Source organism: Octopus sinensis, linkage group LG24, assembly GCF_006345805.1.
Source record: "Octopus sinensis linkage group LG24, ASM634580v1, whole genome shotgun sequence".
Taxonomy (NCBI): Eukaryota; Metazoa; Mollusca; class Cephalopoda; order Octopoda; family Octopodidae; genus Octopus; species Octopus sinensis.
In genome coordinates, this window is record NC_043020.1 from 12,522,549 (window position 1) to 12,547,323 (window position 24,775).

At 35.2% G+C, this 24,775-nt stretch overlaps 1 protein-coding gene across 1 annotated transcript in view; it reads left to right on the forward strand.

Annotated features, from left to right (window-relative positions):
• LOC115223939 (solute carrier organic anion transporter family member 2A1-like) overlaps positions 1-24,775 on the forward strand; it is a 39,807-nt gene that overhangs the window by 3,657 nt on the left and 11,375 nt on the right. The window contains exons 2-5 of the mRNA XM_029794683.2: positions 7,658-8,667; positions 10,138-10,224; positions 13,187-13,435; positions 23,643-23,807. Coding sequence (XP_029650543.1) covers positions 7,821-8,667; positions 10,138-10,224; positions 13,187-13,435; positions 23,643-23,807 — 1,348 coding nt within the window. The 5' untranslated portion in view covers positions 7,658-7,820. The remainder of the gene's footprint in view (positions 1-7,657; positions 8,668-10,137; positions 10,225-13,186; positions 13,436-23,642; positions 23,808-24,775) is intronic.

A 24,775-nucleotide genomic window follows, 5' to 3' on the forward strand; every position in this document is an offset into this window, starting at 1 on the left:
TGACTGCCAGCAATTTCCATTCTTCTCTACTGGATCTGGATCTTCTCAGTCACTTTGGGTAGATCTACTCCCAGCAGCTTTTTAAGAGGATCTACAAAGACTAGGGAGAAGTGAAGCTAACATGCTCTGTATGATGTGAAGTGCCATCCTGAAAGTATGACAAAGTTATAGGAGCACTCCGTCGGTTACCACGATGAGGGTCCCAGCTGATACGATCAACGGAACAGCTTGCTCGTGGAATTACGTGCAAGTGGCTGAGCACTCCACAGACACGTGTACCCTTACGTAGTTCTCGGGGAGATTCAGCGTGACACAGAGTGTGACAAGGCTGGCCCTTTGAAATACAGGTACAACAGAAACAGGAAGAAAGAGTGAGTGAAAGTTGTGGTGAAAGAGTACAGCAGGGTTCACCCCCCCCCTGCAGGAGCGTTGTGAAGCTTTAGGTGTTTTCGCTCAATAAACACTCACAATGTCCGGTCTGGGAATCGAAACCGCGATCCTACGACCGCGAGTCTGCTGCCCTAACCACTGGGCCATTGTGCCTCCACTATGACAAAGTACAGATTGGTTGAGACAGGAATCAGATATTATTGTGCAAGGATGTGACATGCAAGAGAGACGTTTGCGCTAGTATGGTCATGTACTACGGATGATGAGGAGAGATTGTGTGAAGAAGTACCACTCCCAAACAGTTGAAGGAATCTGAGGTAGAGGTGGACCCAGGAAGACATGGAATGAGGTGATCAAGCTTGACCTTCGAACGTTGGGCCTCACAGAAGCAATGACGAAAGACCTCTGGATATGCTGTGACTGCGAAGACGAATAGTGCTAAGCATTTTGCCCGGTATGTTAACGTTTTCTGCCAGCTCGCCACCTTTCACACAATATTTCACACAAGATGCCATCCATTAGAATCCCCCATGCATGTTCTTAATTCGTTAACATTTACCATTCTACTGTCCTGAAGCAAGGTGTCCACATAGGTTAGACATCTTCTTCCCCTGTTCATCCTTCCTTCAACTGACTGACTGCCACGACCAGTTGATACACTGATTCTTCTGACTGCCTGACGCAACGACCAGCAATTTCCATTCTTCTCTAATGGATCTTCTCAGTCACTTTGGATAGATTTTGATAAAGCTGCTCGTTGGTTAAATGAGCTCTCCATGTAGCATTCAGATCCATTCTTAACATTCTTGCGTAGCAACCGTCTATTTGTTTCTCAAGCCTTCTGGTGAGGGTTCAAGCTTTAGCACCGTATATATTTCTTTACTACCCATAAGGGGCTAAACATAGAGGGGACAAACAAGGACAGACAAACGGATTAAGTCGATTACATCGACCCCAGTGCGAAACTGGTACTTTATTTATCGACCCCGAGGGGATGAAAGGCAATGTCGACCTCGGCGGAATTTGAACTCAGAACGTAACGACAGACGAAATACCCATTTCTCTATTACCCACAAGGGGCTAAACATAGAGGGGACAAACAAGGACAGACAAACGGATTAAGTCGATTACATCGACCCCAGTGCATAACTGGTACTTAATTTATCGACCCCGAGGGTATGAAAGGCAATGTCGACCTCGGCGGAATTTGAACTCAGAACGTAACGACAGACGAAATACCGCTAAGCATTTCGCCCGGCGCGCTAACGTTTCTGCCAGCTCGCCGCCTTTTCTTCAGCACCGTATAACAAAACTGAATCTACCGTGAGATAAAAAAATAATTTTCAATTCATGTGTCCCTAGAACTTCAGATCTTACGCAGTTTGTGATTTTTATAAATTCCTAATAATTAAGATCTAAAATGTGAGATCATCTTTACCCTGATGACAGAGTCCCGTCTTATCCAAGTCAATTGCATCCATACGGCCGCATATTGTGATGAACTAAATCTACCAGCATTATTATGGATGGACCGAATCCCCAGAAAACAGATGTTGGGCTTATATCACCCTTCTTACATCCTTTTAATTTTTTCTGTCGTTTGTACTCCGTGAAAGTTGGACCTAGTTTATACTTACATGTTTATACTTAAAAATTCATCATCTGAAAGTCTTCACCTCTTGCTTTCTCTCGTTTTGGTGTGTGTACGTATATATATATATATATATATTATATCGGGAAGGTTTACGAAAAATAAACAAAAGACGAAGGCAGGTGGAGTACAAAACAACAAATGTATTAGTATGGCGCTCAGGAATCGAAATATAACGAGTATTTTACGTTTCGAGCCTACGCTCTTCGACAGAAAGATACACAGAAAAGAAACAAGGAGAGAACAAATTGCGTGTAGGAGCTAACGATCCAACATGGCGTTCACTATATGCATATATATATATATATATATATATATATATATAATATATATATTTATATATATATATAATATAATATAAGGAAATGAAGAAAATGCTGACAAAATAATTTAAGTAATTTAAGTAATTTAATTAGGTGAAAGTTCTTTTTAGCGGTTGCGCATTTGTTATGCTTATCAAAAGATAGATTTTTTCCTCTTATCTCTTTCCAGATAAGAGGAAAAAATCTATCTTTTGATAACATAGCAAATGCGCAACCGGTAAAAGAACTTCACCTAATTAAATGACTTAAATTACTTAAATTATTTTGTCAACATTTTCTTCATTTCCTTTTTTATATATCACAACTCGTGTTCCACATCTCCTTTTTTAAATATATATATATATATATATATATATATTGTATTTCATACTCAAACTAATACATTTAATATATTTGATGTATCCAATTTGCCTGGTGGGGGAGAGAAAGAGAAAATTTAGGAGTGTTAGGAAATTAGAATTAGGATAAAAGAAGAAAAGAAGAAAGAGAGAGAGAGAGGATAGAGTTTTACTGTTGAGTCATGAACTATCAATTTACCTGGAGCTATTATGTTCTCTCCACTGCCCTCTCGTTCTCCTCTCCTTCTCATTCTCCCTCTCTTTCTTCTTGTCTCCTTTTCTCCTAACCCTCCTAAATTTTCTCTTTCTCTCCCCACCAGGCAATTTAGATACATCAATATATTAAATGTATTTGTTTGAGTATGAAATACTTTAACCCTTTAACTCTTTTTAATGTATATACAGGATGTCCCAATAACTTACAGTTGACCTAATAAATTACCCCAGTCTATATTCACAAAACCTTCGCCTGACAAGCTTCGATTTTACAAATTTTTTTCTCCTACTCCCCCACCTCTCCTTTTCTTTATTCTTATTTTTCTTAACACCTTCAGACATTTTCCACTCCACTTCCATATATTGGGTCAATAAATACTTGGCAGTACATTTTTAATCAACCAAATATGAACCATTTTGTTGCACAATGCGTCGCCATCTTTCCTTTAACTTGAAAATACCCTCGTCCCAGAACTAAGGTGGTTTACTCTTTTACTCTTTACTCTTTTACTTGTTCAGTCATTTGACTGCGGCCATGCTGGAGCACCGCCTTTAGTAGAGCAAATCGACCCCGGGACTTATTCTTTGTAAGCCCAGTACTTATTCTATCGGTCTCTTTTGCCGAACCGCTAAGTGACAGGTTTCATGGCAAATAATTCATCAAAGTACCAAGGAAATGAAATTTTTACCATTAAGACTGTTCTGTAGAGCCCTGAATAAGTGGAAATCCGATGGAGCAATATCTGGTGAATATGGAGGGTGGGGTAACACATCCCAGTCGAGCCGCAGCAATTTTTGTCTGGTTCCCAAAGCATCAAGTGGCGAAGATGAACTTTCTTATCTTCCATTTTAAAGGGTTACAGAATTAACACAGGTTGTAGGAAGATAACCTTCTTCCACGAAAAGATAGTTTAAACTGTGCTCTAAATAGAGGTGTAGTCAAATCCTATTTTGTGGATTCAACCATGTTCTAAAATAAGTCGAAAGGTAAGCTACTATAAATCGGTACGAACTTTCCTGACAACCCAATATTTCTTTCTTCTTCACTCATAGGCTTTTCGTTTCTTTTCTGTTCTTTCACTTCGTGTTTTCCAGGACAAGTAAACACAGAGAATGGACCCTTCATCAGTTGTCAGCTGTCTAGCTACTCCTCATTTCGAGCATTCACGGCAATACACGCACACTGAGGAACAGCACTAATTTCAGTCAGCTATCTTCTCTCTCGATCTATCTATTGATCTATCGGTTCACTTCTCAGGCAGTATACTCTAGCTACGTCCTTCTTTCAAATTTGGTGTAGCAAAAGATTTGGCCCTTCGTTGCGAGAGGAGTGCAAGTGTTAAGAGTAAACGGATCGACAGAAGTCTGTGATGGAGTCATAGAAAGGCGAAGGGGTGGTACAGAACGAGAGCTAACTGAGAGATAGTTACCAATGGCTGTAGAAGTTGGGTGGCCACAAGAAGCAGAAGATGAATTATAAGAAATTATAAGAAATTTGAATTAGAGTGACTGGAAGTCTTGTTTGCATACGACTCTTACGATTTTTTTTCAGCGGTATAATACCAAATTTGGTATGAGGGTTTTTCATTAATCGGGGAAGATTGTAGTGGGTCAAATTTTGGCCCTTGCACATATAGAGGTCTGTAGCCGCCCCCATACGACCCTTCCGATTTCTTTGCAACGGTAAAATAGTTTCACTTATATTCTTTCATTTCTCATAAAACTATAGTTTCATTTTATTCTTTCATTTCTCATAAAACTATAGTTTCATTCTATTCTTTCATTTCTCATAAAACTATAGTTTCATTCTATTCTTTCATTTCTCATAAGACTATAGTTTCATTCTATTCTTTCATTTCTCATAAACTATAGTTTCATTCTATTCTTTCACTTCTCATAAAACTATAGTTTCATTCTATTCTTTCACTTCTCATAAACTATAGTTTCATTCTATTCTTTCATTTCTCATAAAACTATAGTTTCATTCTATTCTTTCACTTCTCATAAAACTATAGTTTCATTCTATTCTTTCATTTCTCATAAAACTATAGTTTCATTCTATTCTTTCACTTCTCTAAAACTATAGTTTCATTCTATTCTTTCACTTCTCATAAAACTATAGTTTCATTCTATTCTTTCACTTCTCATAAAACTATAGTTTCATTCTATTCTTTCACTTCTCATAAAACTATAGTTTCATTCTATTCTTTCACTTCTCATAAAACTATAGTTTTCATTCTATTCTTTCATTTCTCATAAAACTATAGTTTCATTCTATTCTTTCATTTCTCATAAAACTATAGTTTCATCTATTCTTTCATTTCTCATAAACTATAGTTTCATTCTATTCTTTCACTTCTCATAAAACTATAGTTTCATTCTATTCTTTCACTTCTCATAAAACTATAGTTTCATTCTATTCTTTCATTTCTCATAAAACTATAGTTTCATTCTATTCTTTCACTTCTCATAAAACTATAGTTTCATTCTATTCTTTCATTTCTCATAAAACTATAGTTTCATTCTATTCTTTCACTTCTCATAAAACTATAGTTTCATTCTATTCTTTCACTTCTCATAAAACTATAGTTTCATTCTATTCTTTCATTTCTCATAAAACTATAGTTTCATTCTATTCTTTTCTTTATTTCTCATAAAACTATAGTTTTCATTCTATTCTTTCATTTCTCATAAAACTGTAGTTTCATTCTATTCTTTCACTTCTCATAAAACTATAGTTTCATTCTATTCTTTCACTTTTCATAAAACTATAGTTTTCATTCTATTCTTTCATTTCTCATAAAACATAGTTTCATTCTATTCATTCTATTCTTTCATTTCTCATAAAACTATAGTTTCATTCTATCTTTCACTTCTCATAAAACTATAGTTTCATTCTATTCTTTCACTTCTCATAAAACTATAGTTTCATTCTATTCTTTCACTTCTCATAAAACTATAGTTTCATTCTATTCTTTCACTTCTCATAAAACTATAGTTTCATTCTATTCTTTCACTTCTCATAAAACTATAGTTTCATTCTATTCTTTCACTTTTCATAAAACTATAGTTTCATTCTATTCTTTCATTTCTCATAAAACTATAGTTTCATTCTATTCTTTCATTTCTCATAAAACTATAGTTTCATTCTATTCTTTCATTTCTCATAAAACTATAGTTTCATTCTATTCTTTCATTTCTCATAAAACTATTTTCATTCTATTCTTTCATTTCTCATAAAACTATAGTTTCATTCTATTCTTTCATTTCTCATAAAACTATAGTTTCATTCTATTCTTTCATTTCTCATAAAACTATAGTTTCATTCTATTCTTTCATTTCTCATAAAACTATAGTTTCATTCTATTCTTTCATTTCTCATAAAACTATAGTTTCATTCTATTCTTTCACTTCTCATAAAACTATAGTTTCATTCTATTCTTTCATTTCTCATAAAACTATAGTTTCTTCTATTCTTTCACTTCTCATAAAACTATAGTTTCATTCTATTCTTTCATTTCTCATAAAACTATAGTTTCATTCTATTCTTTCATTCTCATAAAACTATAGTTTCATTCTATTCTTTCACTTCTCATAAAACTATAGTTTCATTCTATTCTTCACTTTTCATAAAACTATAGTTTCATTCTATTCTTTCATTTCTCATAAAACTATAGTTTCATTCTATTCTTTCAATTCTCATAAAACTATAGTTTCATTCTATTCTTTCATTTCTCATAAAACTATAGTTTCATTCTATTCTTTCATTTCTCATAAAACTATAGTTTCATTCTATTTCTCACTTTTCATTATAAAACTATAATATTGTTTCGCTTTTATTCTTTCACTTTTCATAAAACTAATATGTTTCGCTTTTATTCTTTCACTTTTCATCATATAAATTAAAACTATAATATTGTTTCGCTTTTATTCTTTCACTTTTCATAAAACTATAATATTGTTTCGCTTTTATTCTTTCACTTTTCATAAAACTATAATATTGTTTCACTTTTCTACTTTCACTGATTGCTTCACTCGTATTCTTACTGTCTGTGTGTATGTGTGTGTGTGTTTCCTCTATGCATGGCTAAACCGCTGGATAAATTTGAACCAAATTTGGCGGTCTGGAAATTACGTCGGTTTTGTTTTATCGTTTTATGGTAAAAGAAGCTCTGTGGTGGCACCGTCTGAAAGGTTTGAAGACTGACATTTTCCTATCTGATCGAGCTCTCATCAACTTTTTAAAATATTCTTTGAGGAAGAATGTGAGAGCAGAGAAGGAGGTGGTGCTTTGAAAAGTGGGTGGGAGCGGTAAGAATGGTGATGCTGCACCGACCTACTCTGAGAATGCTTTTCTAATATGAAGAAAAGAAACTGGATAATGACGCTTCCCTTGGTAGAATAAAGGGCTTTTCGTTTTGGACTTTTCTTGAATTACCCTAAGAGGACCACCCTGCTATTGGCCAGTCTGTTTATTAATTACTTGTTTTCCTAATTTTCCTTCTTGTATCCTTTTGTTATATTCTTAATGTGCCTCCTCTTGATCGATGCAAACCTCACCTGTTTTGCATTGCATCTCGTCCTTTGATATTGTCCTTCCACGTTTTGAGTCCTTGTGGCCAATAAAAGAAAGCTTAATGATCATCACCATCATCATCATCATCATCATCATCATCATCATCATCATCATCATCTTTGTTTACATAATTTTTACATAAATGCTTCTTCTGCTTTTGCAGGGAAGGGGTAAAAGCCAGACACACAGACAGACACACGCACGTGAAGAGCGGTGATATAAAAATCAAGTATATATACACACTGACCTGATTAAAACAAGAAATTACATAAGAAATAGTAAACTGTTAATTAAAAAAAAAAAGTCAATCTTCGATATTTGCTGAGATGGAAAGCAATTTACATGAAAATGGCTTGAAGAGGCAAGACCACGAGGAAGTGAAATTACATAACATGAAACCTGTTGATAGTAACTTGAACGACAATAATTCAGAGAAAATTTACGAGAGAGACAATTTATTTGCCGATGCTCATCATGAACAAGAACAACAACAAACGTTAATGAATACTGATATGAAATCAATGGAAGCAGACGACGACACAAATGGAGAAAATACATGTTGTTTTATATGGAAGTATATAACGTTTAATCGGGGGTTAAACATTGCAACGTTCACAATTTTAGGGGCTCTTACCAATTTTATGACATATTCGGTGCCTAGTTATATTTCATCGCAGGTAAGCTCTTTAGAGAAACAGTTCGGATTGTCCAGTGCTGAGTTTGGATTTATTAACAGTGCCAATGATATTGGTTTTTTGCTTGTCGTTCTTCTAGCTAGTCATTTCGGAAGAGATGCGCACATACCCAAACTGTTCTCTGTCTTAACATTATTTGTAGGTGTCACTGTCGGTTGCATGAGCTTAACTTACCTCTTACGTCCAATCAGTTATTTAGAACTGTTGGAAAATTCAGCTTCACTGAACGGCACCATTGGAAATAACTCTGTAAACGTTACAGCGGCAACGGCAAACATATACCTGTGTTCTGATGGCAAGTCACGTATTGTTGAAGAGGCGAACTGTGCGAGTAATCAGGTAAAGAGTCACTCGGCATATTTCTTGTTTGTCTTCTTCATGATAGCACTAGGTATATGCAAAGGCCCAAGATCATCCCTTTTCCCAACCTACATTGATAACAATGTGCCTGAAAAACATCACTCTGCTATCTTTATCGGTAAGTAAAACCTTGTTTCGTTTCTCATACGTTTGACATATACCTATATGATCCCCACCTCTCTCTCTCTCTCTCTCTCTCGATATATATATATATATATATATATATATATATATATATATATATATAATATTATTAGAGACAAAACCACTATTTTGCAAAACAAACAAGGAAAGACTTAATCAATACATAAAATTTTAATAAAAAGTCAAAAAAACCGCCACTACAATTGTTTCTTGTCTTGATCGACAATCTTCAGGTGGACTTCCAATAAGTCAGTTTCAAATTATATATATCAAAATAAGCAACAAGAATGACTCCGGTAATTTGGTACGATCGCTTCGTACTTCATCATTTTATTAATGTTGTAAGTATTACAGCAGTTTTAAAATGCTGACCACTGTTGTAATACTTGCAACATTTAATAAAATGATGTAGTACGAAACGATCGTACCAAATTACCGGAGTCATTCTTGTTCCTTATTTTGACTATAATCACCCCACGGATTTTTATGGATAACACCATACAGAATTCTGGTGCATCTAAATTAAGTACCATATTCATTTGAATCTAAATTTTTGCTGAACTTACATATACATATATATATATATATATATATATATATATATATATATATATATATATATATATATATATATATATATATATATGTGTGTGTGTGTGTGTGTGTGTGTGTGTGTGTGTGTGTATATACAGTGTACATTTAAACACATTAAAGATGGCCACAACAGGACATCTGACCCGCTAGAAGGAGTAATTAAACTCCAAACCATTACCAATGGTTTGGAGTTTAACTACTCCTTCTAGCGGGTCAAATGTCCTGTTATAGCCATCTCTAATGTGTTTAAATGTACACTGTATTTTTATATGATTAATATATAGTCTATTGACTATTTTTTTTCCTTCTCGCTACACCACTGGTAGCAAGGAAATTTTCTAATTTTTTTTTTTTTTGCTACCCTGGAATTTATTAATAAATGTAAATATATCTTCATGACAACGTTGGGATCGCAGTGGCGCCCTATTTTGCCATTTGTATTACTTTCAAAGCCAATGATTGGCACAAGAGTATCTTTCCCACCTTCGTTCTAGGGGTAAAGTCTTTACCTTTTCGACTTTTCCCAGTTGCTGACATATCACATTGAGAAAATCTTCAGCACAAATTAAAACTCCTCCCCTTTCTAACGTTTTTTTCTTCATTTTTCTATATTTGACAGAATTACTAAACTCAAACTATACACCACATAAACAGATCTAATTTAATTCGTTTACGTTCGCAGTTTACATTCAGTCGAGGGCGACTTTCTGTTTCATTTCTCCGGAGTCGTTATAATAAGTACCAGTAATGTATTGGTGTCCATTCAATCAATCAATATTCTTCCTTCCGAAAAGAAATTGTTTAGTATTATACCTTACACAATCATTCTTATAAGAATTTTGTTTTTCAGGATTAATGATCGCTTTTTTGATTCTTGGCAATGCGTTCATATTCGTTTTGGGAGGCATCATTAGCCGAATTCCTGCGGATCTTGATGGTAAGAACTATGCACTTACGCACTTCCACAAGGTTTTATCTTTTAGACTGTTTCTTTCTTTCTGATGTAAACTTATCTTTTCCTACTCGACATTCCAGTTTGTTTTCCTCCACCTGTCCAGATTATCTAGTTATCATACATACTTTCTGTCTACCTGTTGTCTACCGTCCTATACATTTATCTACCTACATATCATTCACTCAATTAACTATTTAAACCAGACATCTATATCTATCCGCTCAGTCGAAGTCGACCCTCGGTTACCCGACGGATCAGTGTCCTCCAGTCAGTTCTATCCTGGGCTGCTTCTTTCAGACTGGCTATGTCCATTCCGGTATCCCTCTTGATGGTGTCAAGCCAGCGGGTTCTTGGTCAGCCTTTCCTTTCTTGCCACTGACCATTCCAAGCATGAAGTCCTCCAGGGATTTTTTCTGCATAATATGACCGAAATATGCCAATCTATGCTTGGTGATCCTAGCTTCTAGCGACATTTTCGGCCTGATCTGCTTAAGATATATATATATATATATCTGCTCAGTCGAAGTTGACCCTCGTTGGATCAGTGTCCTCCAGTCAGTTCTATCCTGGGCCGCTTCTTTCAGATGGGCTATGTCCATTCCGGTATCACTCTTGATGGTGTCAAGCCAGCGGGTTCTTGGTCGGCCTCTTCCTCTCTTGCCACTGACCATTCCGAGCATGATGTCCTTCTCCAGGGATTTTCTCCGCATAATATGACCGAAATATGCCAATCTATGCTTGGTGATCCTAGCTTCTAGCGACATTTTCGGCCTGATCTGCTTAAGAACTTCTCCATTGGTGAGCCTCACTGTCCATGGAATCCGTAAAAGTCTTCTCCAACACCAAAGCTCGAATGCATTAATTCTCTTCTGGTCAGCTTTCTTTAGTGTCCAGGTCTCGCATCCATATGTTGCTATTGGGAAGACAATTTAAACCAGACAAGGACAACCTTTTTCCATGTGCTTCATTAATGGGATCCAAGTACTGCAACGCCGATAAAAGAAGTATGTGGACCGCAAGGGGTCTATATTGTAAAATAAACCCCATTTAATCACATTCTATGAGAGTATCTCGGTCATCGTTTGAATGTTTCAGCCAAACCTAATAGATGCTTGTTTGAGCGAGTGTTCATGCGTGCAAGCCCTCTTGTTTGTTATTATTATTTTTAACGTTCGTCTATTCGATTTGATTTTTTGATAATTCTATATAAAAAAAATTAAAAAATTAAAATAAATAAATAAATAAATAAAAGTTTAAAAGTTAATAAATTTAAAATTCAAAAAATATTAAAAAAATATAAAAATTTATAAATATAAATTAAAAATTTTAAATTTAAATAATTTAAATTTTAAATTTTATATTTTATATATTTTGTATATTATATTAATTATATTTATTTTTATGTATTGGTTTATGTTTTTCAATGTTTGATTTACCTAATAGTGGTTTTATCTCTAATATAATTTATATTTACACTGTGAAATTTGATTTAATCTTAAATCTAATTTTTCCCCTGTAAATTTGGATTTACTCCCTATTATTATTATTATTATTATTATTATTATTATTATTATTATTATTATTATTATTATTATTATATATATATATATATGTGTATGCATGTATAAAAAATACAAACTGGGACAAGGACGCAAAACATTTTGATGACGACACAAAAAACACGAACGGGACATTCGAAGTCTTCAATCTTCAGTCAAGAACCAGATCATCCTCGCAATTTCGGCTGATTAATCTTGAGATTGCTCCAATCTGGCTAGCCCCAAGGAAAAACTAAGCTAAGCGCATTAGATTCCTTGGAAGAAAGCTTCGAATGTATACAAAACAAGGACAGAAAAACGGACGATGTTACACGAATATGAATACAAAATAATACGTAAAAACAATAATGATAATACGTAAAAACAATAATAATAATATTAATAACAATAACAGGACATCACGAACAGGCGTCTTTCGACTAGTACGAATTATATATATATATGTATATGTATATATATTATTTTATCTGGGGCGAGTCATTTAAAGCAATCGCCCATTTCCACTCATTTATTTATTTTCACTAGTAAAAATAAATAAGTAAATGAGTGGAAACCGGTAAGTGCGTTAAATTAATAAGACACTAAAAAAACGACTCTCCCCAGACACAATAAAATACGCTTCAACACACGAATTCACATAAAGAATCTTGTAAACCAAATATAAGAACGATATATATATATATATATATATATATATATATATATATATATATATACTCTCTCTCTTTTACACCTTTACTTTTTTACTTCTTTCAGTCATTTGACTGCGGTCATGCTGGAGCACCGCCTTTAGTCGAGCAAATCGACCCCAGGACTTATTCTTTGTAAGCCCAGTACTTATTCTATCGGTCTCTTTTTGCCGAACCGCTAAGTGACGGGGACGTAAACACACCACCCTCGGTTGTCAAGCAATGCTAGGGGGACAAACACGGGCACACAAACACACACACACACATAAATATATATACATATATACGACAGGCTTCTTTCAGTTTCCGTCTACCAAATCCACTCACAAGGCATTGGTCTGCCCGGGGCTATAGCAGAAGACACTTGCCCAAGATGCCACGCAGTGGGACTGAACCCGGAACCATGTGGCTGGTTAGCAAGCTACTTACCACACAGCCACTCCTGCGCCTATATATATATCTTTCTCTCATATATATATCATTTATTTATGAATAATACATTTTACTTTATTTTTGTGTGTATATGTGTTTGCTCATGCGTGTGAGAGAGAGAAAGAGAGAGAGGCAGATATACAGAGACATGGAGTGAGAGAAAGTGGGAGAGAAAGGAGGCACCATATTTCCATTCCATATAATTCAAGAAAAAACGTCTTTTCAAGGAAAGTTCTAATATTTGCAATTCTTTTATTATTCCAGGTAAAGGTATGACACCGAGTGATCCCAACTGGATTGGTGCCTGGTGGATAGGGTTTCTCTTCATTGCTGCTATTACCATCTTGTTCGGGTTTCCTTTGATGTTTTATCCAAGAGAAATACCAAAACAAAAACAACCAAAGTCGCGACCCGGAAACCTCGACTCTGCAGTTTTGAGGTTAGTTAAGGAAACCACGGAAAACCATAAAACTGAAGAAACTGGAAAAACATCTTTCATAGAAAAATTAAAAGGTAAAATTAAATAATATACTCTCTTTCGCTCTTTTACTCTTTTACCTGTTTTAGTCATTTGACTGCGGCCATGCTGGAGCACAGCCTTTAGTCGAGCAAATCGACTCCGGGACTTATTCTTTTGTAAGCCCAGTACTCGTTCTATCGGTCTCTTTTGCCGAACCGCTAAGTTACGGGGACGTAAACACACCAGCATCGGTTGTCAGGCGATGTTGGGGAGACAAACACAGACACGCAAACACACACACAGACATATATATACATATACTTATATACGACGGGCTTCTTTCAGTTTCCGTCTACCAAATCCACTCACAATGCTTTGGTCGGCCCGCGGCTATAGTAGAAGACACTTGCCCAAGGTGCCACGCAGTGGGACTGAACCCAGAACCATGTGGTTGGCAAACAAGCTACTTACCACACAGCCACTCCTGCGCCATATTTATATTTTAAATTGAACACACATACGTATGTGTATATGTCGGTATGTTGTTCTTTTTATTTTGTTAATTTCGAGGTAATTTTGACTGTTATCATGCTTCATAGTAGAAAAGAAGGCATAATGGTTCATCATATTTCAAATCTTAAGAATGTCTTGAAGATTTTTATGGTCCCAATTATCGTGATCATTTATAGTGCATTAATTAAGGAGTTGTGTTTTGTCCCCAAGAACCTAAATTCAGCCATACTTTGCTTCAGGCGAGTTGATACATATTCTGTTGCTCCAATAATAATAGGTATGAAACAGAAAGTATATCTTGGATTCTAGATTTTCAAATTCCTGATAAATGGTCAGTACATGTTCTCTTTCACCTCTTTACTCTCTTCTTTACTTGTTTCAGTCATTTTGACTGCGGCCATGCTGGAGCACCGCCTTTAGTCGAGCAAATCGACCCCGGGACTTATTCTTTTGTAAGCCCAGTACTTATTCTATCGGTCTCTTTTACCGAACCGCTAAGTGACGGGGACGTAAACACACCAGCATCGGTTGTCAAGCAATGCTAGGGGCACAAACACAGACACAGAAACACACACATACATATATATATATTTTTTTCTGACCCCCATTTCTGTCCAGAGAGCAGCTGATTTCCATAACCTAACGGTCAAAAGAATATCGATGGAGTTTGAGTTTTCTTTCTTGCTATTCTGTTCTAAACAGAGCTGGCCACCATATCATACTTCATGAGAAGATAATAATATCTGGAAGATAATAATATCTGGAAGATATCCTCTTACAGTTGGCAGTAATGTGGCGATGTCTTCAGACTTGGTTTTGCACATCTTACACCTGTTGCCTGTCAATGTTTTCTCTGTCTTATATTGCTGCTGGTACTTGGTGTGGATTTCTTGTTCATGAATTGCAAGGAAGTGTTGTGTGGACGCCCCCCAGACGATGAAGTAGACTAGCCCAATACGTAGATATTCAGGGAGAAGCCTAGGCACCAGGAGAGAGCAGTAGAGTCGAGTCGAGTTAAGTAGAAGGCATCCGAACGTGCGACATAACAGAAAGCAGCCTTCAAACTAGGATGTCATAAACTTACCGGGACTCCGTAACACGATTTTGATCTGTTCCTTCTATGGCTCGTATCTTTCTCGTCAATTACCCAATCACTGTCTTTTCAGTGAAATGGTCCACATTTTTCTTATTTTATGCTTTTGGAGAGATGCATACCAGCTCTTATTTCATGCATTTCCTCAACCTCATTAGGTCTCCTAATTATGCCATTGATCTCGTGATCGAAATCTTGGGCAAAATAGTTAGTGATCACTTTCCTCTGCTGCAGTGTCAATACGTGTTTCATATGACATCGATACAGATTTAAGTCCACAGCCACTATCCTTGCCTGGGAAGTATAACCTGTTTACGTTTCCATTTATGTCGACGATTCATGTAACACTGAGTAGCTTGTGAGTTCTTAGGTCAATCTTGTTGAGCTCTTGTAACCACCAGTTTAGGAGGCCAAGTGTGGGCACGAGGACAAGCATCGCAAAAGTGTTGTGGGCGATATTCTTGTTTTAAGCAAAGAGTTCAGAAGGCCATATTTTTAAAACTCGCTCTAAGAATTCATTCCTTGACATCTCTTTACTGATGGGTACATAATAGCTGACATTCTCATTCTGTTCATGGTACTCGTAGCTTTCACCAAAGACTATTTTTCCATAGTTTATTTCTAGTTTTTTTCATGTATTGGAAAAGGGCTCAAGTTTCCCACATTTTACCATCAACGATTTCCCATCTCATAACCCAACTTCGAGAACTGGATTACGAGATCCAGTTGCTTTTTGATGACCAAAAACCCATACAGCTCCAGGTTTCCTACATTTTATCATCAACGTTTTCCCATCTCAAAACCTACATTTTACCTATTTCTTTACTACCCACAAGGGGCTAAGCACAGAGGGGACAAACAAGGACAGACAAACGGATTAAGTCGATTATATGGACCCCAGTGCGTAACTGGTACTTATTTAATCGACCCCGAAAGGATGAAAGGCAAAGTCGACCTCGGCGGAATTTGAACTCAGAACGTAGCGGCAGACGAAATACCGCTAAGCATTTTGTCCGGTGTACTAACGATTCTGCCATCTCAAAACCTATATTTTACCATCAACGTTTTCCCATCTCAAAACCCAACTTAAAGAACTGGATTAAGAGATCCAGTTGCTTTTTGATGTCCAAGAACCCATACAGCTCCAGGTCATTAACAAAGAAAAAGAATAAAATGTTACTGGATCGATTCCTACAACAGTTATGCTTTGTGATCAGGCATGATAAGAGGTTTAATGAGAAAACAGTGAATTGTACTGACAAGCTGTCGCGTTGAAGGATGACTGTTTGGTAGTGTATGGTGTCAGAATTGATATGCTTACAGTTGCCTCTAAGAAGTATACGATATGCTTGTATTAAGCTGAGAGTTCAGATCATATTTTTAAAATTCGTTGTCCTTTCTTTATTGGTGGGTCCATAATATCTGACATTCTCCATTATGTCCATGATACCTGTAGCTTTTACCAAAGAGTATTTTTAGGTCATCGATTTTTAGTCCTTTGGTGTCTTGGAGGAAAGCTCAAGTTTGCCACATTCTGACTCACAAAATTTCATTCTAATATCTTTAGAGAATTGGGTTATGAGACCCAGTTGCCTGGAAGCCTCATTGGTATGTACGTACGTATGTATGTATGTACGTACGTATGTATGTATGTAGTATGTATGCATGTATGTACGTATGTATGTATGTATGTATGTATGTATGCATGTATGCATGTATGTATGTATGTATGTATGTATGTATGTATGTATGTATGTATGCATGCATGTATGTATGTATGTACGTATGTATGTATGTATGTATGTATGTATGTATGTATGCATGTATGCATGTATGTGTGTATGTATGTATGTATGTATGCATGTATGTATGTATGTGTGTATGTATGTATGTATGCATGCTAGCATGCATGTATGTAGTATGTATGCATGTATGTACGTACGTATGTATGTATGTATGTATGTATGTATGTATGTATGCATGCTAGCATGCATGTATGTAGTATGTATGCATGTATGTACGTACGTATGTATGTATGTATGTATGCATGTATGTACGTACGTATGTATGTATGTATATATGTATGTATGTATGTATTATGTATGTATGTATGTATGTATGTATGTATGTATGTATGTACGTGTGTGCATGTATGTATGTGTGTGTGTGCTTATATGTACGTATATATGTGTGTATGTTTGTGTTTGTATGTATATATGTATGCATACATGTATGCATGTATGTAAGGAATGTACGTTATTATTTAATTTTAATTTTAGATTTCTCTTCAACAGTGAAAGAGTCAGTTTCTAACCCAGAGCCAATGCTCTTTCATTGGAATTTCAGCAACATCAGCAAGGTATTTGTGCATGTATGCATGGCTTTCAGCAATATTTTGAGTTAGTGCATGTCAAGATTTGTATATTTTGTTTAAGTATATATTTTATAAGCTTATTTTGAGTCTAGACGTGTGCATTTGTACTTGAATACTAAACTTTTGAGAAGTTTTACATACTTTGATAGTTCCATTGATGGCATGTATCTGTAATCTTCTAATTAGCTTTCTCCTCTTCTGGTTTTGAGAGCCCTAATTCCTCAAAGTACAGTGTCTAATGAAGAGATAATAACCTGATGATTCCGTATCACTTATCACATTTCTGTATCACTTATCACATTTCTGTATCACTTATCACATTTCTGTATCACTTATCACATTTCTGTATCACTTATCACATTTCTGTATCACATATCACATTTCTGTATCACTTATCACATTTCTGTATCACTTATCACATTTCTGTATCACATATCACATTTCTGTATCACATATCACATTTCTGTATCACTTATCACATTTCTGTATCACTTATCACATTTCTGTATCACTTATCACATTTCTGTATCACTTATCCATTTCTGTATCACATATCACATTTCTGTATCACTTATCACATTTCTGTATCACTTATCACATTTCTGTATCACTTATCACATTTTGGTATTTTCCTTGCATTTCTGTCTCTTTTGTGCATCAGAAATTTGGTTTTTCGTTTTTGTTCCCGAATTGCAAACGTATACTGAGAGTTGTTGATCCGGTTGTTGGTCCACAAAAGACTGCTTTGATTATCAATGTTGCCGTCATTCCGGAACCTTCTGTAAACTTACCCATGCTTGGTCTTCATCATTTTATCTGATGATACATTGCAGCAGAGTCAGGCAACTTCTTTGGGCATGCGTTCAAGGTTATTAAACAGGCAATGTTTCTCGAGCTGCATTCCAAGTCTCATGATGTTATCTGCCTCATGTATGCAAACTTGGTCAAAAGATACACTTCGACACTTGGTGGATAAAGGGTGTTGCCAAAGAGAAATTATATGACATTCAAAAGCAGTCTGGATCGTGAAAAATTGTTGTACTGGTCCTTACCTTCTAGGTTTTCACATCAGCGGCTCAAACCTCATCAAGCATCTAACCGATTAGCCCAAATCTTGGTATGCGTACTGATACTACAAAAAAAAAAAAATTATGGGCCACTGGTTTATTGAACGCAGAGAGTTCTGAGGCCGATATTTCTCTTACTCGTATTTAGCGATATGTTCCTTGTTACAGGCATCGTCATATGATGTCTCCATCCACCCTTAGGTGCCTGATGTATTATTGGTCAGATTTAGGAGAAATAAGACAATTAATTGATGGAGATTTATTTGAACATTTTCCCTGATCAAACTTCATTCTTTTATCGTTTGTGAATGGTCTAACCAGGTCAAGGCACCTTTTCATCTCATGCTTATTCTTGGCATACAGATTCAAGTTACCCACAAAGAAGCAGTGTGTAATATTGGCATTTCTGTCCCCCTCGTGAACCAGTGAATTACTTTTCAGACTTCCTCAACTTAAATGATAAGGGGTTTACTGAAAGTATTAACAGCATCAAGGAGAGGCTGTCACCTTAGAATATACCTGTGCTTTACTAAATTTAAGATCTTAAATTCCTCTGTTATGGCCTGGGGGTCACTATGAGGAATTAGAGGGAGCTGAGAACCGAACCTGTATGCTGAATCCTTGGCTATACTTGTTGCCGACTTTCACCTTTCTGACAGCATCCTTGTACATAGCTTGTACAGATCCCACCAACCATTCATCTATCCCTAGCTTCCACATTTCCCACCTGATAAAGGAGCGGGGAAACCAGTCAAAGGTTTTCTCCATGTCAACAAAAGCCAAGTATAGAGGTCTATTTTTAGTAAAGCACTTCTCCTGCAGCTGCCTTACCTGGAATCAGTGGTGTTTCTCCCTGGCACAAAACCAAATTTCATCTCTCATCTAAGCTAACACTCGCGCTAATTAGTTGAGCTATGATCCTCTCTGTAACTTTCATCATCAGGTGCAGCTATTTGATAACTCATTATAACTTATTTATATCTAAGACGTCACCTTTACCTTTGTAGCTGTTGGCTATAATGTTGCTATACCAGTCATTGGGAATAACTCCCTCGTAGACAATCTGATGAACTATACGGGTGACTAGACTATATCTCACTCCAGATATTTTAAGCATCTCAGCAATGATAATTGTTGCACTATCAATCACCTTATCCACCTATTTCTTAGCTAGGAGTATGTCCACGCCACGTACCCCGTCACTATTGCATTCCCAGAAGATTTTATGCCTATGTCTTTTGCCTTGCAGAAGCACCTTTCCACCTTACTTCTTGAATGCCTCCGTTCAAGCATCTCACACACATCAACAAGCCTCCGTTAAAGCATCTCAAAAATTTCACCTGACCTACGAAGGTTATACATGCATATACATACATACATACATACATACATACATACATACATACATACATACATACACACACAAAAACGTACACACACATACATACACATACAAAAACATGAAAGTATATGAATATACACTCACGCAAGCGCGCACATACACACATGAAAAAACACACACAGACGAACATACACACATACACACACACACGTACAATATACAATATATTATTATCTTATACATCATACATGTATATATGTATGTATTATTCTTAAACGAGATTATTATTGAAAGTGACCTCGAAGTCAATCCAGGCACGATTTTCTTCCTCCGTTTTTTTCCTCACTCTATCTGTTTTCCCTCTTCTTCATTCCTTTCTGTAGAAGAGCAAAAGCTCGAAACGTCAAAGACACTTCCAATTTTCCTAAGCATCAAATTAATGTTTGTTGTTTCCTCACCTGTCTCTGTCCTCAGTCTTTTTGGGTTTTTTAATACAATTTGGATTATATATATATATATAATCAAAACAAGCAATAAGGATATCCAAGGTAGTGTAGTACAATCGTTTCATGCTACTTCATTTTATTAAACACTGTAAGTATTACATCAGTTTTAAATTGTCGAGCAATCTTCAGCCACATATAAAATTTTTTTAATTAAATGGACAATGTACATTTTTACACTTATTTCATTTGTCAACATTACAAAGAGGGTAGATATATAGACAGAGAGGTTAATTTCATCATTAAGAACATGGTAGTAGAATGTCCTTCACCATCTGTAGACTTTTTATCACTCCAGAGGTAATTAAATAATTCAAAAGATTATTAAGAAGAATATTATAACAAACGGATAAAAATTTTCTTGAATACTTTTCAGTACATACCAAACTTCTTATCCTAAACAAAAAATTATTTATTTACTTATTTAGCTAATATCAATAAAGACTGATACCTGGTATTAGCTAAAGGAATATTGATGTTATAGGACATGCTAATTATATGCTAATTTTAAAACTAAGAGGAATATTATAGGTTTTAGATGGTATCAGTATTACTCCATACAAGATATTTATAGTTTCTTAGTGACAATCATGTTCTTAGTCTATCTCCTTACCTTCTTGAGGATTTTAGGTAAAATTATACTAATGTGTCCATCTGTTTTAATTTAATTAAATTGTATGTGTTTATGCAGCTGACGATTGCTCTGCATTTAAATTGATGAAATGATTGCATTGTTCAATTAAATGGAGTTGCTTGAAACGATCGTACTGCATTACCTCTGGATATTCTTATTGCTTATTTTGATTTTAATCACCTTATTTTGAAATTGTATGGATAATACCGTAACTAATTCTGGCGCCTCAACTTAAGTACATATTCATGTCAATTTAAATTATATATATATATGCATAATATATATTATATATATATATATATATAATATATATATATATATATATATATATAACCAGGTTATTAGTATCACTATGCCTCAGTATATATATATATATATATATATATATATATATATATATACATATATATATATATATATATTCATTTTTCTCTTTCCTTTCTCTCTCTTTCTCTCTTTGTCTGTTTCTCTCTCTCTCTCTCTCTCTCTGTCACTATATATATAATATATATATATATATAACCTGGTTATTAGTATCACTATGCCTCTGTATATATATATATATATATATATATATATATATATATATATAATTATATATATATATGCATATATATATATATATAATATATATATATATATATATATATATATATATATATATAACCAGGTTATTAGTATCACTATGCCTCAGTATATATATATATATATATATATATATATATATATATATATATATTATATATATATATATTCATTTTTCTCTTTCCTTTCTCTCTCTTTCTCTCTTTGTCTGTTTCTCTCTCTCTCTCTCTCTGTCACTATATATATATATATATATATATATAACCTGGTTATTAGTATCACTATGCCTCTGTATATATATATATATATATTATATATATATATATTATATATATATATATATATGTAGTGACAGAGAGAGAGAGAGAGAGAGAGAGAGAGAGAGAAACAGACAAAGAGAGACAGAGAAAGACAGAGAGAAAGGAAAGAGAAAAAATGAAAAAACACAGGTTTGTTTTACAGGGTTTAAAAGTATATTAGTAGAGACATGGTAATAAAGTTATATAATTTTGTACATAATAAGGTTTTGCTTTTTCAACATAATTGAAGTAAGAACCAGTTTCGCATTGCTCATCAAACTGAGAGTTGAAAGAGATAAATTGCCAGATAAGGTCCTGGAGTTCAAGAGATTTCTCAATAACATTAACACCAACATACAATTCACAGTGGAATACAACCACAAAGATCTCCAATTCCTAGACATACTGATTTAAAAAAATAAGCAAAAAATAGAAACAGACATGTTTTACAAGACCACAGACGCTAAACAATATCTATTGCTTAGCTCATGTCACCCGAGACATATCAAGACAAATATCCCCTTCAGCCATGCAAGAAATATTTGCACCATAAGTGGGGGCGCAATGGCCCAGTGGTTAGGGCAGCGGACTCGCGGTCGTAGGATCGCGGTTTCGATTCCCAGACCGGGCGTTGTGAGTGTTTATTGAGCGAAAGCACCTAAAGCTCCACGAGGCTCCGGCAGGGATGGTGGTGATCCATGCTGTACTCTTTCACCACAACTTTCTCTCACTCTTACTTCCTGTTTCTGTTGTACCTGTATTTCAAAGGGCCGGCCTTGTCACTCTCTGTGTCACGCTGAATATCTCCGAGAACTACGTTAAGGGTACACGTGTCTGTGGAGTGCTCAGCCACTTACACGTTAATTTCACGAGCAGGCTGTTCCGTTGATCGGATCAACCGGAACCCTCGTCGTCGTAACCGACAGAGTACTTCCAAAATTTGCACCATAGTATCCGAAAAAAAAAAATACCAGAGAACTAAGACTGCAAGAGCTTAAAAATGTATTCCAGGACAGGCACTACCCAATTCAACTCATAAATGAAGGAAATAAACGTTAAAATCGAATAATATTAAAACATTAAGAAAAGCTAAACACAACAACACATCAACAGTCGAAGTACTACTTTATAGCTCCGCATACAACCCCGGAAACAAATAAGCATTCAATATCATCATCCAGAATTTTCCAATTGTCCATAGGGACCCAAAACTTAAGGGGATTCTATGTAACCATAAAATCATTAAGAGCAGCAAACAGCCTAAGACATTGAAGAAAATTCTCACCAATGGCAAACTATTCTCCAGAACAACGGGCGCAATAATCGTAAAGTGTGGTCGCCCTAATTGCGGAACATGTCCAAATCTGTTGTAAGGATCGGAATTCCATTTCAGACAAGGACAAATATTCAAGATCAAACCTAACATCATTTGCGCCACCCAAAACCTCATTCATTCACGTAATTAGATGCTCAGGCTACCATTGTAACAATATGGGCTCCACAGGAAATTCGAACCGAAAGAGATTTACGGTCCACAGAAAACAAATTTCCTCCTCATTATATCGCCAAATATACCTCAGTCAACACAATGACGAATGTGCAGAACGATCACAAGCACAATTCGTAATTTTCCTATTTTATCAACTTGCCTTCTGGACATCAACACACGTAAGACTGAATAAAGAAGTCTCAAATATAAACCAGAATTTAATATGAACCCATATTAAAAATAAAGGACTTACGCTCACACACTCACACACACTCACACAATCACATAAACATACACGTACTCGTATACTCGTACATAAAACGCACACATATATATTGTCCTTTTTTTTGTTTTCCCGCAGATTTACCTTCTTCACTAAAAGGCCTTTTGACCAATCCAATCTACGTTCTCTTGCTTGTGGGAGATTGTATACTCGTGTTTTGTTTCGGTGGTTTGCGGTCGTTCTTGCAAAAATATTTGGAGCACCAATTCTTCCTTCCTGTCTGGGAAAGCAACTATATTTTAGGTAAATATACCAACTTTATCCAGTTATTCTTCGTTATTGGAATACCATCAACTTGTGTGTGTGCTTGTGTTGTTACACACACACACACAAAACTATATACATATACATACATACATACATACATACAAAATACATACATACATACATACATATATACATACACACATACATACATATATATATATATATATATATATATAATATATACATATATATATATCTTTATTCTTTTACTTTGTACCTGTTTCAGTCATTTGACTGGGGCCATGCTGGAGCACCGCCTTTAGTCGAGCAAATCGACCCCAGGACTTATTCTTTGTAAGCCTAGTACTTATTCTATCGGTCTCTTTTGCCGAACCGCTAAGTTACGGGTACGTAAACAGAGACACATAAACACAGACACACACACACACGCGCATACGCACACACACACGCACACACACGCACACACACACACACACACACACACACACGCACACATATATACATACAACGGGCTTTCAGATTATGTCTACCATATGCACTCACAAGGCTTTGGTCGGTCCGAGGCTATAGTAGAAGATACTTGCCTAAGGTGCCACGCAGTGGGACTGAACCGGAACCATGTGGTTCGTAAGCAAGTAACTTACCATACACCCACTCTCACACCTATATGTATATATATATGTATATATAATATACATATATATATATATATATATATATATATATATATATATATAATATATATATATATACATTATTCAAAGGAATTCCAACTCTGTCAGTTTTTTATGTTTTATTTATATTCTTTATAATATTAATGTAGAATATAGAATATATAGTATAAATATTATATCTAGTAAAATGAAATGAAGTTTTGATTGTCTTATTGAATAGATGAAATACTGAATATAAAGTATTAAGGGACTAGTATACTTTCTTGCATTAAAGCAGGCTTCAAGGTTCCATGTTGTGACAGGAATGTA